At 45.2% G+C, this 15,574-nt stretch overlaps 1 protein-coding gene across 1 annotated transcript in view; it reads left to right on the top strand.

Moving 5' to 3' along the window:
• The first annotated feature begins 1,534 nt into the window (after positions 1–1,534).
• The window catches only part of VSTM5 (V-set and transmembrane domain containing 5), a 34,703-nt gene continuing 20,663 nt past the window's right edge, over positions 1,535–15,574 (top strand). Inside the window, exon 1 of the mRNA XM_077298430.1 lies at positions 1,535–2,325. Within this exon, the coding sequence (XP_077154545.1) occupies positions 2,244–2,325 (82 nt within the window). The 5' untranslated portion in view covers positions 1,535–2,243. The remainder of the gene's footprint in view (positions 2,326–15,574) is intronic.

Here is a 15,574-nt window from a genome sequence, read left to right as displayed (position 1 = left end):
TTGTCTTATGGTTGCTGCTATCCTTAGTATTCTTCTATCTTTTTTTAAATCTACCATACAGCTCCATATGGGCTTTTTAAATTAGTGCTAATTTTTTTTTTTTAACCAAGAGGCTGTGGCTCACAGGGTAATGCTAAGCAGCCTAGACACGCCCCTGAGGATCCTGAGAGGACTGCCCCCTTGATAAAGACCCATAAAAATAGCATATACTGGCGCCAAACTGACACAATGGGAAGTAGACATTTTAATCCCACTGCTTTACAGGTGTCCGGTAATGGGGACACCCTGGCACCTAAAGAGGCACGAGGAAACAGTTAATTGAGATGTACATGTTGTTAATACCGCTCTGTCATTAGTAGAGCAGAGCTAAGAGATTTGCAGGACACTGGTCCAGCGGCCACCTCAGTGGTCCAGACCCCTACGAACCTCCTGTTAGTTGTCAGCATCTCTGATGCTTCTTCTGATTAGTAAGTCTGGTGCATTATCATATTATGCTCATTAACCCTCCGTCAGGGGCAATATGTTTCATAACGAGTTTAGGGGCATTGCGCCTGTCCGGCACAGGCTAGATAATTGGCTATATTTTCCTTTTTTTTAAATTTCAATGCTCTAAAAGTGATCAGTTACCTTAATAGGAATGTAATAAATGAGAATACACATAATCAGGTGGAAACAAAATGTTTAATAACCAGAAAAGTAATATGTTTGTATGTCTTGAGCATCCTCCTCACTCTCTCCATCTTGACCTGTATCAGACACATCTGGACATTCTTCCACATCATCTTCTGAAGCAATGTCACTTTCTTCCCCTAAATCTTCTAGCTGTAAGGGGTCTGTCTCATCATCAATCAGGATATTTTGCACTTGCTCAACAGGAAGGGCATTGGACAAGTCAAATATTCTCCTCGCCATTTCAGAAGAAAAGCTGAAGCAAGAGAGAATATGTGTTAGGGCGCAATGTGCCTGAGCAGCACAATCTTATTTCTAACAAAACCTTTTATGACAAATCCACAAATTTAGCACTAGCTATTCATAAAACAAGCTAAAAAAACAACTGGGATGAATAAAAACAGCAAATTCTATCCGTCAAAGGTGTGACGCATTCAGGGGCAATGAGCCTGAGAAGCCAAAACACTGATATCTGATCTCCTGCAGCTCTGCAGCACAAGAGGCTTCTCAGGTTTCACACAGCCTTTAAAGTTAGGAAGGTACTGGGAGGAGGGTGTTTCCCTGACAAACCACTGAAAATAGAGAAATGAAACTAAGTGAGCTGCGCCTGTCAGATCAGTTGCCCCTGACGGAGGGTTAAAGGGAATCTGTCAGCAGGTTTTTGTTATGTAATCTGAGAGCAGCATGTTGTAGGAGTTCAGACCTTGATTCCAGCAATATGTCACTTACTAGGCTGCTCCCTGTAGTTTTGATAAAATCCCTGTTTTTTTCTGCAGCAGATCTAGCAATGCTCTGTATTACCCCACCCACATCACTGATTGGCTGATTTCTGGGTACAGTGTGCAGAGGCAGAAAGCTGCCAATCAGTGCTGAGGGCGGGGCAGGACTGGGAGACACCAGACTCCTAGTCCTGCTATGATACTCTCCTACTGTAAAACAGGGATTTTATTACAACAGCAACAGACAGCCCAGTAAGTGACACATCGCTGGAATCGGGCTCTCAGCCCCTACATCATGCTGCTCTCAGATTACATAGCAAAAAATGCTGACAGATTCCCTTTAATCAGAAGAAGAGCCAGGGATGCCGGCAGGTAGGAGGAGGTTTGTAGGGCTCTGTGACCACTGGATATCTTTTCGCCCATTGGGAATTTTGGAGAGCTGCATTCACTTGCAGCCCTTGCTAATTTGCTGTAGCGGCGCCGGCAGCCATCTCTCTCTGCTCTCTACAGATGTCTTTGTAGTGCGTCCAGCGTAACCATAAATCAATAACTGGGCATGTGCGGTAGATAGGCTCGCTGCATTTGCTGTGTGTGTTTCTTTTAGAGGACGTGCCTATGAAAACTGGTCTGACCAGAGTGTCAGCGACTGCAGCGTCTCAGCAACAGATATAAGGAGCGGTGAGGAGCACAGAGATGGGCATAGTGCAGGTGCTGCGCACACTCCAGGGCTGGTCCGTCACCTCGCCTCCATCTATGAAGAAGGAATAACATCATCCTCATCATCATCATCATCACCATGCGCTACTTCCACGCCAGATACAAGGCAGCCTGACATGTGCCCGCACCGCCTCTCCCATGAAGAATCACGCAGGCTGGAGCCCGCTCAGCGCATCTGGAGTGTTCTTCACATTATGTCTCATTCATCAGATCCCACAAAGTAAGTGACAATTATTTCCATGCACTTCACCTATGGTGCGGCAGTCATTGTGGAACCATAAGTGCCAGCAATTATTTCCATGCAGTGTCCACACACCCACACTTGTGCTCTTACAGCAACAGGAAGGCCACATGTTGCATCTCCGCAAATATTCGGTTCAATCCACCTTTAAGTACTCCCGTAAAGATGGAGCAGAGCCGGGATTGTCAGATGTAGCAGGGCCAAGATAGGTGTAGCAGAGCTGGGATTGTCAGGTGTAGCAGAGCGGAGATTGCCAGGTATAACAGAACCTTGAATGTCAGATGTAGCAGAGCCGAGATTGTCAGGTGTAGCAGAGCCAATATAGTCAGGTGTAGCAGAGCCGGGATTGTCAGATGTAGCAGGGCCGAGATTGTCAGGTGTAGCAGAGCCAAGATAGTCAGGTGTAGCAGAGCCGGGATTGTCAGATGTAGCAGAGCCGAGATTGTCAGCTGTAGCAGAGACAAGTTTGTCAGATATATCAGAACCTTGAATGTCAGATGTAACAAAGCTGAGATTGTCAGGTGTAGCAGGACCGAGATTGTCAGGTGTAGCAGAGCCAAGATTGTCAGATGTAGCAGAGCCGGGATTGTCAGATGTAGCAGAGCCAGGATTGTCAGATGTAGCAGGGCCGAGATTGTCAGGTGTAGAAGATCTGGGATTGTCAGATGTAGCAGAGCCGAGATTGTCAGGTGTAGCAGAGCCAAGATTGCCAAATAACAGAACCTTGAATGTCAGATGTAGCAGAGCCGGGATTGTCAGATGTAGCAGAGCCAAGATAGTCAGGTGTAGCAGAGCCGGGATTGTCAAATGTAGCAGGGCCGAGATTGTCAGGTGTAGCAGAGCCGGGATTGTCAGATGTAGCAGAGCCGAGATTGTCAGCTGTAGCAGAGACAAGTTTGTCAGGTATATCAGAACCTTGAATGTCAGATGTAACAAAGCTGAGATTGTCAGGGGTAGCAGGACCGAGATTGTCAGGTGTAGCAGGACCGAGATTGTCAGGTGTAGCAGAGCCAAGATTGTCAGATGTAGCAGAGCCGGGATTGTCAGATGTAGCAGAGCCGGGATTGTCAGGTGTAGCAGAACCAAGATTGTCAGATGTAGCAGAACAGAGATTGTCAGGTGTAGCAGTGCCGAGTTTGTCAGGTATAGCAGACCCTTGATTGTCAGGTGTAGCAGTGCTAAAATTATCAGTTATAGCAGAGCCGGGATTGTCAGGTATAGCAGGCGCGGGTTTGTTGGGTGTATCAGAGCCGAGATTGTCAGGTATAGCAGGCGCGGGTTTGTTGGGTGTATCAGAGCCGAGATTGTCAGGTGTAGCAGAGCTGAGATTGTCAGGTGTAGTAGAGCTGAGATTGTCAGGTGTAGCAGAACCAAGAATGTCAGGTGTAGTTGAGCCAAGCTTGTCAGGTATAGCAGAGCTGGGATTGTCAGGTGTAGCAGAGCCGAGATTGTCAGGTAAGGTGTAGCAGGGCTGGGATTGTCAGGTATAGTAGAGCCGGGTTTGTTGGGTGTAGCAGAACCGAGATTATCAGATGTAGCAGAGCCAAGATTGTCAAGTGTAGCACAGCCGAGATTTTCATTGGGCACAACTCAATGGTGATATCTTTATAATTTTACGCAACGAGAAGCGATAGACATTTGGCCACCAGTGACTGCCAAAATACTGCCCCTGTTTTTTATTAACCCATTGTTTGCTTTAGATTTCAACTGAGTTTCAGAATATATTCAGCTAATAATACGGTAATTACTATTTATAACATCTAACATTATATAATATTCATTCATGCAGTGACGATCAGTGATTGAGTCGATCGTTATATCAACCCTATGCCTATGATTACCAAAATTGTGATGAAAATTGTAAAAAAAAGAATTTAAATGAATGGCAGCAACGTATCAGTGCCTGTGAATGCTGAGCTCAGCCCCGGGTCTCTGAGACTTCATCTGTCACAGCCGTCTGATTGATTGATAGTTTTTTTCTACTGTGTTTTAGACAAAACACGTGATCATTGTAGGAATTCGATCACAATTATTTCCACCATTTTGACCTGTAAATTGTAAAATTAGATTTTCAGTTCATTCCATATAAAAACTGATCTCAGTCCGATGTCTCTATGATGCGTCATCTGCACATCCATCTGATGGAAACGAATTCCCCTGTGCATAGGCAGAAATGCTGATGGCACAATGTGTATAGGTACAATGTGACCGGAGCAGCGATCAAGAGATCAGTGATCGACCCGATCAGCGTACATTGTATCAACCCGATCACTATGATCACTAAAATTGTGATATACATTTTTCTCACTGGATTTATTTATTTATTTTTTAAAGTGTAAAATCAATGGCAGCAGCGGATCAGTGCATGTGAATGCTCGGTGTAGCCCCCTGTCTCTGTGATGGCGTCTGATTGATTCAGATTTTGTCTGAGTTTGATGCTGCAATCTGACGGTAGTGACGATCAAGTGATCGGTGATCTACCCGGTCATTAAAAATTCTTTCAATCCGATCACTATGACATCTGATCACTATGATCGTAAAAAATAGTAAAATTGATTTTCTTTTTTTACCTTTGCAAATAAACGAGTATTTTTTTGGTTTTCGAAAACTCCTGTCCCTTGCCTGCACTTTGCAAAAAAAAAAAAAATCACCTCGCTCACCCTCACCAGGTACAGCGCTGATTCTCCACCGCTGTTCCCAGTGTCTGTTAGCTTAACGGCTTAGAACTGCTGAGCTCACTGATTGGCTGCAGTGCTGTTGACGTTATGGCAGATATTGGGAGCAGCTGTAGAGACTCAGTGCTGGACCCGGGGAGGATGAGTATAGCTCAGTTTGTGGGGACAAAGGTTTACCAAAACTGGAAAACCCCTTCAAGGCCGGTTTCACACGTCAGTGGCTCCGGTACGTGAGGTGACAGTTTCCTCACGTACCGGAGCCACTGACACACGTAGACACATTGAAATCAATGCATCTGTGCAGATGTCATTGATTTTTTGCGGACCGTGTCTCCGTGTGCCAAAATGGAGACATGTCAGTGTTCGTGGGAGCGCACGTATTACACGGACCCATTAAAGTCAATGGGTCCGTGTAAAACATGTACCGCACACGGACGTTGTCCGTTTGCAGTCCGTGTGCCGTGCAGGAGACAGCGCTACAGTAAGCGCTGTCCCCCCCACATGGTGCTGAAGCCGCCATTCATATCTTCTCTGCAGCAGCGTTTGCTGTAGAGAAGATATGAATAATCCTTTTTTTGGTTTATTTCTGGTCTTTAACATAAAGATCCATGTCCCCACCCCCTGTGCGCCCGCCCGCTGTTATTAAAATACTCACCCGCCTCCCTCGCAGTGTCCTGTCCTGGCCGCACCTTCTACTGTATGAGCGGTCACGTGGGGCCGCCCATTACAGAAATGAATATGCAGCTCCACCCCTATGGGAGGTGGATCAAACAGGATCATGGGGTACATTAAAAGAGGTCTGGATACACATGATGAGAGCATTATACTGCCTCTGTACAAATCCCTAGTTAGACCCCACATGGAGTACTGTGTCCAGTTTTGGGCACCGGTGCTCAGGAAGGATATAATGGAACTAGAGAGAGTACAAAGGAGGGCAACAAAATCAATAAAGGGGATGGGAGAACTACAATACCCAGATAGATTAGCGAAATTAGGATTATTTAGTCTAGAAAAAAGACGACTGAGGGGCGATCTAATAACCATGTATAAGTATATAAGGGGACAATACAAATATCTCGCTGAGGATCTGTTTACACCAAGGAAGGTGACGGGCACAAGGGGGCATTCTTTGCGTCTGGAGGAGAGAAGGTTTTTCCACCAACATAGAAGAGGATTCTTTACTGTTAGGGCAGTGAGAATCTGGAATTGCTTGCCTGAGGAGGTGGTGATGGCGAACTCAGTCGAGGGGTTCAAGAGAGGCCTGGATGTCTTCCTGGAGCAGAACAATATTGTATCGTATAGTTATTAGGTTCTGTAGAAGGACGTAGATCTGGGGATTTATTATGATGGAATATAGGCTGAACTGGATGGACAAATGTCTTTTTTCAGCCTTACTAACTATGTTACTATATATAGTGGTGCGATGGGTTTGTCATTTAGAGGGCTTGTCCATGAGTATGGTTGTAAAAGACTACTGATAGGAATGTGCTTGAAATAGAGAAAAATAAACCTATATGACCCATTCATTTGATTGAGCAGCGTGTAATGCCTCATTTCACCTGCAGTGGTCGCTACAAGGTTTTTCAGCGATCAAGGTCTCCTGATGATAGCTGATGATCACTAAAGGGTTTTTTCCACTTATTTAAAAAAAAAAAAAAAACAACCTGCTATTTACTCACCCTCCCTAGGTCCAGCGCTGATATCACGCTGACACCGCTGCTGGCAATCAGTGAGCTCGGTAGCTCAGAGCAGCTTGTGCCGTCAACTTATGCAGGACCACTGATTGGCTGCAGCGCTGTTGATGTGGCGTCAGGACTGTAGACAACAACAGATACCAAGAGCAGCGCCGGAGACTCAATGCTGGACCCAGGAAGGGTGAGTAAAGCGCAGTTTAAAAAAAAAAACTGCAACAGACGGACATGGGTTTCCCAAAACTGGAAAACCACTTTAATTGGCAGGTAAAAAATAAATAAATTACAATTGACATCCCAATGTTAGTCATCACAGTGATTGGATTGATACAATTTAGGATTACCGTGTCGATCACATTTTGGCTTCATACATTCCCCACTAGTGGGCGCTCAACGCATACAGGCTTATGCAGCTTTCAATCGCTGATTGGCTGTCACTTAAACCCTTACCCACTTTGCATGTACCGGTACCTTCCAGTGTCACCTGGTGTGTATGGAGCGGGCTCAGGAGCTGAGCCCGCACATTAGCTGACAGTCGGCTGTAAACGCACGGTTAATAACTGTAGCACAGCGTGATAATAATGATATATTGACAGGCTGTAAGCGTACTCTCAGTCACTATATGTCAGACGCAGGTAATGCAATCAGCGTTTGACTTGTGGATCGATTTATTGCATCTTCTAATTAATGATTTATGTAGATCTGTGTTAGTATTACACACAGTGATAATCGCTGGTTTATTAAAATCTCTATGATCTTTACGCTATCCCTTCTTTAATCTGTTCCTACATTGGAGCAGGGCACGCTAGTCCTGAGGCGCGTTTCGCCAGTGTTCCCGGCTTCTTCTCAGGCCAATTATTACTATGTCTAATACTAACCCAGCTCAACATTCCTCATTGATCAGAAGATGCAGCTCATCAATCCGCACGTGAAACGTTGAATGCATTACCAGCATCTGACATATAGAAGCTGACAGTATGCTTACAGCGCGCACTCCAGCTCTGCTGCCTGTCAATATAACATCATTATCACACTGCGCTACAGCTACTTCCAGTGCGTACCTGTCAGTGCAAGTCTGTCACCAGTGAATGACAGGAGCGTGGTTGATAATGTAGAATGATGCTTCACCGTTGTATGGGGACGGAATAAAGCGCATGTTTTGCCCTCCCTATACTAATGTAATAGAAGCAGAATAATAATAAAAGGGGACTTTGGCTGCTGTCTCTACCTGACAATTTTGTTTTTTCCTTAAAGGGAACCTGTCATTCCGTTTTTTCGATATGAGATAAAAATATGGTTCAATAGGGCCTGAGCTCAGCTTTACATCAGTACCTTTCATATCCCCCGATTCTCCACCTTTGCTGCGAAAATACCATAGTAATGTCTCCGTTTTCGTATGTCAATCACCCCGGTCCGGTCAGATGAGCGGGGCCTAATCGCCGATTCTCCCCACCTCCGGCTTTGCTCTACGAATCTTCTTTCCTTTCTTTGGCGTCAGTTTCTACGGTTGCGAACTGAATTAGCGTCTCACGCGTGCGCAGTATGCTTTGACCAACTGTGGGCAAAGCATGAAATCATTATTGCGCATGCGCCGGCTTTTGACCCTATGCTCTGTGGCCCAGAAGCATAGAAAGACTTCTGGGACACAGAACGTCAAGGAAAATGCCGGCGCATGTGGAGCGCCCCCGTAGGGTTATGTGGTACTCGGTATCGGGCCCTTTGGTTCTCAAAGGAGATGTCACGGTGGCTGACCCGGTCCGTGTCCCTAGGGACGTCCGTTGTAAATGGGGGAAAGGTCTTTAAAGGGATATGTTTGTGACGCCTCCTGTGGTATTCGGTCAGGATGACCGACGCTGCTGTAAGGGGTCCGCTGGGGTGATGTTATGGCAGCTAGCTGGTATACCTTCCCACAGGTCAAATGCATCCCCAGGGCTTCCCAGTGTGTAGATGGTGGATGGTGAGAGGCGCAGTGAATAACGAGGACACAAGGTTGCAGTCTCTTTACCTTTACTGAAGGCTTCAACATCCACAGTCCAGGGTACAGACCACAGGGTAGGCAAAGTCTGGCTGGTCTGAAGGCAAATCCAGAGTCCCCTTATCCAGGTGGAAATCAGTAGCCTTCCTCTAGCGCCTGGGTGTTGTAGTACCTTACTGCTGAGCCTCTCATAAGGTCCTCACAACTGTTGTAGATGTTCTATATGTTATGTCTTTCTCTGTCCCCCAGATGGATAGGAACAACCCGTATGACTGGTGGCCTGAGGCTTTTTACAGGGACTCTAGCACGCCCAAGCCTCTGAGAGGTGCCACCGTGCCTCCTGGGTGTAGGTGCGGATAGGTAACTTGGAATTAGCTGTCCTGCCAGTCCCTGAAGTAAAGCGTAGAGATCCTTACTCCCTCGGTATTCTGGCTACCGGATTCCTGCACCTCAGAAGGAAGCAGCCTTTTTCAGGGCAGAACTCCTTCTGGTTTCCTCTCCTGTGCTCGGCTTTCCTGCACACTCTCTGCCATATATTCATTTTAGTGTCTTCTTCCAGGAGCTGAAGCACTTCAGACTCCAGGACTCCTTCCTCTCCCTCTGTCTTCCTGACAGGAACTGAACTCTGAACTTCTTTTCCCTCCAGATCAGGATGTTTTATAGGGGAGTTCACCTAAAACAGGCTTAGAGCTCCCCCTTCTGGTCTGGAGTGTGAACATTTTGCATGCACTGTGTTACCTGACAAAGAGATCTCCTTTATTGCCTTCAGACGTAACATCACTCCCCCCTAGAGGAGAATAATATTACTGCAACGACCAGGACCCTGGGGCGCTGCACATGTGCAATAATGATATCATGCTTTGCCCACAGTTGGTCAAAGCATACTGCGCACGCGCGAGATGCTAATTCAATGCGCAACCGCAGAAACTGACCGCGATCTGTGCTATTCACAGATCTAGTTACGTCTGACACGCCGAGGTGCGGGGGGGGGAGACAGCGATTAGGCCCCGCCTATCTGACCGGAGCGGGGTGATTGACATATGAAAATGGAGAGATTACTAAGGTATTTTCTCAGCAATGGTGGGGAATCGGGGGATATGAAAGGTACTGATGTAAAGCTGAGCTCAGGCCCTATTGAACCACATTTTTATCTCATATCAAAAAAATGGGGTGATAGGTTCCCTTTAAGTATCTCATAGCATATAGAACGAATGCCTGTGTTTGATAATATACATATTTTGGCATAAAATTATACCTGCTCACCTGAGCACAACTGGCAGGGCACAGTGCAAAAAAAAATTCTGCAGCTCACTTGTCAGTTTTGGTGTACAGTATATAGATAGCGTGCGCCAAACTATAAGCCTAGATAGTATACATTATTGAACGTGAGGGTGCTACATCATGTATGGATGCGACAATATTGAAAAAGGGAGAAATTCATAACTTGGGGTGACGAGAGGGGGCACCAACAAGGGCAGACACCTGCTATGATGGGTATAAATAGGTCCAATGTTACTTAGCACAGATAGGGGGAGTGATGGGCTATGTATGGCCCAAAAATATGGAGATAGCACGGGACCCACCATTGTTCCACCAAGAATGTATACAAAACTAAATGCCAAAGTATACATACGATCCCATATTGTAATATCAGAAAAAAGACGGCATAAATGTCCAGTCCAGATGTATATGGATATAAAAGTGAATCGTTAGATGGTTGGACACCGGTAAGCAGCATACCATTATGCGGACCCTGTAAAGTAAACAAGATCCCAAAGTATGTGGTGCACCCCAGCGGCGGTATTATGGGCACAGAAGAGTAATATAATAGGGCCCCAAATGTTAATAATAATATTAATCTTTATTTATATAGCGCCAACATATTCCGCAGAGCGTTACAGTTTAAAGGGAATCTGTCACCCCATTTTGGGCCTATAAGCTGCGACCACCGCCATCAGGGGCTTATCTACATCATTCTGTAATGCTGTAGATAAGCCCCGATGTAACCTGAAAGATAAGAAAAACAAGTTAGGTTATACTCCCCCAGGGGCGGTCCCGGTGCGGTCCGGTCCGATGGGCGTCGCGGTCCGCTCCGGGGCCTCCCATCTTCATGCGATGAAGTCCTCTTCTTTACTTCCTGCCACAGCTCCTGAGCAGGCGCGCATACTGATTTGCCCTGTTGAGGGCAGAGCAAAGTACTGCAGTGCGCAGGCGCCGGGAAAGGTCAGAGAGGCCCTGCGCCTGCGCACTGCCAATAGACAGAAATGAGGGAGGAGATGTAAGGGGGTGCCGCACTGTGGAGAGCTTTGTGGGTGAGAACAAGTGCTTTGAATTGGATCCTATAATGAATGGGCAAACAGTGCAATGACTGGCGAAGAGAGGATGCGTCCGAGTAACAATTAGCCAGATGGACGACCCTGGCTGCTACATTAAGTATGGACTGGAGAGGGGAAAGTCGAGTGAGGGGGAGGCCAACTAATGGTGGGAGTAGATCAATGCGACAGTGAGGGTTTTTGTTGTTTCCATGGTTAGAAGAGGGCGAATTCTAGAGATGTTCTTTAGGTGTAAGTGGCAAGAGCCGGCAAGAGATTGTATATGGGATGTGAAGGATAGATTGGTGTCAAACAGAACACCCAGACAGCGTGCCTGCTGCCGGGGTGCTATAATGGTGTCACCCATTTAGAGGGAAATGTTAGGTTTAGGGAGGTTAGTAGATGGTGGGAGCAGAAGAAGTTCAGTTTTGGAGAGGTTAAGTTTCAGATAGAGAACGGGCATGATGTTGGAGACTGTGGACAAACAGTCACTGGTGTTCTGTAGTACAGCGGTAGTACAGCGAGGGTAAGGTCAGGGGATGACATGTATGGTTGTGTGTCATCAGCATAAAGATGGTACTGAAAACCAAATCTGCTGATGATCTGTCCAATTGGGGCCGTGTAGAGAGAGAAGGGGGCCAAGGACTGAGCCCTGAGGTACCCCGACAGTGAGAGGAAGAGGGGACAAAGTGGAGCCAAAGAACGAAACACTGAAGAAGTGGTCAGAAAGATAGGAAGAGAACCAGGAGAGAGCAGTGTCCTTAATGCTTAATGACTGGGGCCTAGAGAGTAGAAGACAGTGGTCAACAGTGTTGAAAGCTGCAGAAAGGTCGAGAAGAATGAGCAGAGAGTGGTCATTGTTACATTTTGGTGTCAGAAGGTCATTGGTAACTTTGAGTGCAGTTTCTGTCGAATGTAGGGGGCGGAAGCCGGACTGTGAAGGTTCTAGGAGGGTGTGAGTGGAGAGGTAACGGGTATGGCGGCAGTAGATCAGGCACTCCAATAGTTGAGAGATGAAGGGGAGATTGGAGACTGGTCTGTAGTTATTTGTGCAGGATGGGTCGAGAGCAGGTTTCTTTAGTAATGGAGGAACAATAGAATGTTTGAAGGAGGATGGGAAAATGCCAGAGGAGAGGGAGAGATTAAAGATTGTAGTTAGGTGAGTTGTGACGACTGGAGAGAGAGACTGGAGGAGATGAGAGGGAATGGGGTCAGTAGTGCATGTAGTCGGATGAGAAGAAGAGAGGAGTCTGAGGACTTCTTCTTCTGTGATGGGATCAAATGTGGAGCGTGAGCCAGGGAAAATGCAGGGAGGGATGGGAGTCAAAGCACTTAGTGGTTGGAGCGGATTTCCTGATGGATATTATCTATTTTCTCTATAAAGTGGGAGGCCAGGTCATCAGCACAAATATCTGTGATAGGGGCTTGTGCTTTTGGCCTGAGGAGGGAGTGAAAGGTGCCAAAAAGTTTCTTGGGGTTGTTGGCTGGTGAGGAGATCAGGGTGGTGAAGTAAGTCTGTTTTGTGAGGTGAAGGGCAGAGTTATAGGTTCTAAACATAAATTTGAAGTGGATGAAGTCTTCTGATGTCCGTGTTTTTCTCCATCGGCATTCAGCACTCCTAAATGCTAAGAGACAAGGATGCAAAACATTGAAGATGTTAAATGAGGCACCACTGAGGCTCACCAAAAATTAGTTACCAAGTCAGACAAGCAAGGGATCACAGGACCAAGGATGGGCAGCTCCACCCATATGTATAAGAGATGGATAGATTCCCTAATAGGATCAGCCTAATACAGATAGTAAGCTGGGAAGGACCTGCTTAGTTGTATTGATAATTATATAGTCAGAATACTGATAAGTGGATGGAGGTGTCATAAATAGAGAGTCCATCACACCTATCAGAGTGGTAAAATGAGTACCGGAATAGAAAACTATATATTTGTTAATGATTTTTCATTTCCTAGTACACAGTTGTGCACATCTTCTACATATTGGCCTTTTTCACTAGTCGGCTTTACTGTGCAGACTCTGACAGATTTGGTAGAGTCATGACATTATTATTAGAGAGCAGGTGAGTTGAAGACAGTTCGAGTAGGAGGCTAAATAAGGGTTAACTATTGGTTGTACACCAGAGAGGGTCAGTTAGTATCTGAGCACCTTGTTAAAAGAAGACGATCCCGGGGGTGCAGCTGCCATTCAAGATACAGGAACAAGGGACATTCTGCCCACCCGTGTCTTTTTTTGTTAAGGCTTGGTTGGTATTGGTGGGTGAGAGATTTTGGTGTAAAATTTGTCTATGTCATAGTAATCGGTGATGATGAGATCAGGGATCACCTTGGATAATGGGATCGGGGTCCCATTGGAGGTATGGTGACCCCTCATTATTACGTGTGGTGAGTTGCCGCTGGGATGGTTTCCTGGGAACTGGAAAATGGTTCAGGCAGTACCATGACGGTTTGTCAACCCCGGGTTGGAGTCGTGCGACTGGGGAGTGTTGTGCTCCAGTACTGCACTAGTGTTGGTGGCCGTCCAGGATCTCCTCAGAGAAGTTAATGGAGTTATTCTTATTCAAATAATTGTTATGTTTAATAAAGGCTGCTGTGGCCATTTATACTCCATTGTCACTCAGCGTTACGTGGTTATGTATTAATGCCGTAGACATAGTAATGTCTCTGTGATCACATCGTGCATATCTACCAGGGTGGAGATAGTAGGACTTTTCACCATGTAAAGTTTCCACACCCCTCACATCTGTCTCGTACTCCACTATGGCTACACCTACAGATAAGACCGGGATGGGCAACGTGTTTGTTTTACAGTAAAGGTAGAAGTACGGTTTACAGGAGGAAGTGACAATCGAGGAACACATGTTCTATGCCACGGCTGACCGCATTTTACAACGTGAATCAGTCTGAAAAGTTGCATAAATTTGCTCATAGTTTCCTGCTTTAATTATTTGGCCCTGATTTTAACCCCTTCCCATTGTGGCAATTTTTCACGATCGCATTTTCAGATTTTACTCCCTTTTTTTAAGATCCATAATTTAATATTATTATTTTTTTATTATTATTATTATTATTATTATTACTATTATTATTATTATTTTTCTGTCAATATAGCCATAAAGAGCTTATTTTTTGCAGGAAGACTTGTAGTTTTTAATGACATTATTTTACCATGTGTTATAATAAAAACTGGGGAAAAAATCCAAATGGGGTGAAATTGTTAAAAAAAAAACCCCGCAAATCCGATATTGTGTTTTTGGTGTTACGGCATTCATTGTGCGGTAAAAGTAACTGAGCAACACAATTCTCCAGGTCAGTACGATTACGAATGTACCAAACTTTTTTTTTTGTTTTTTTTTTTAAAAGTGAACTTTGTAAAATATAAATTTGGTTGGTGTCGCCAATTTCTGAGATCCTTTTTTTATTTTTCAGCTGTGTGAGGGCTTGTTTCCTGTGTGTCAAGCTGTTGTTTTTATTAGTATCATTTGATAATGTGATTTTTTTTCTTTTTTTTCATTTTATGAGGGAGGTATAGCGGATATCAGAAAGTGATGCATGATTTTTCTCCTCTATTCATTTCAAAGCAAAATTTTAAAAAATATTTAAAGGAATGTGTCTAGACAGGTAAAAATTATCCCATATATACGTCAAGTCACAGCTTTAAAGAAAAGAGAAAATTACCTTTTGTTTACACCAAATTATTGAGTTAAATCTATTTTTTTATTTCATTGTGTTTTTTGCTACATACTACAGTCTGTATTAAAAAAAATAAAAAAAACTAGAAATCTTCCAATTTTGACACTGACCACTGGGGCTTTTTGTTAGTCTAACTTCCTGTCGTTTCAGGAAATAACACATGTACATTAGCCACTATGATCAGTCTCAGACCCTGTCTCTGTATTGAAGCATCTAATGAGCGTGTGCAAAGGTCATTGTGATAGGAGGGGGAGGAGGTGAGCTGTGGTATCGCCTACGGTGATTGGTGGATCCTGTGGTGTCAGATCAGCTGTTACCTGCCATTGTAATCCTGTCTCTGATGATAAGGATCCTGGTGAAAACTTTTCCTGAAACCACAGACTGTAGGAGTCTAAAAAATCCCTAGTGGCCAGTGTGAAAATTGCAAGATTGCTAATTTTGTTTTTTAACAAAAATCATAGTACATCTGTTTTGTCAGCATTGAAAATGCTCATACAGTAAAATCGGGGTGTGATGATTTTGCACACTGTGAATTTTTTACACTATAGTTAATAGACAAACAATGAGGCTTCTTAACCCCTTCCCGACATGTGACGGAATAGTACGTCACATGTCGGGACCCCCGCTTTGATGTGCGCTCCGGCGGTGAGCGCACATCAAAGTCGCGACATGTCAGCTGTTTTTTACAGCTGACATGTGCGCGCAATAGCGGCGGGTGAAATCGCGATCACCCGCCGCTATTAACTAGTTAAATGCCGCTGTCAAACGCAGACAGCGGCATTTAACTACCGCATCCGGCCGTGCGGCCGGATATGAGCGCATCGCCGACCCCCGTCACATGATCGGGGGTCGGCGATGCTCCTCCATTGTAACC

Source organism: Ranitomeya variabilis, chromosome 3 (assembly GCF_051348905.1).
Source record: "Ranitomeya variabilis isolate aRanVar5 chromosome 3, aRanVar5.hap1, whole genome shotgun sequence".
Taxonomy (NCBI): Eukaryota; Metazoa; Chordata; class Amphibia; order Anura; family Dendrobatidae; genus Ranitomeya; species Ranitomeya variabilis.
This window is presented reverse-complemented; position numbering and strand designations above follow the sequence as displayed.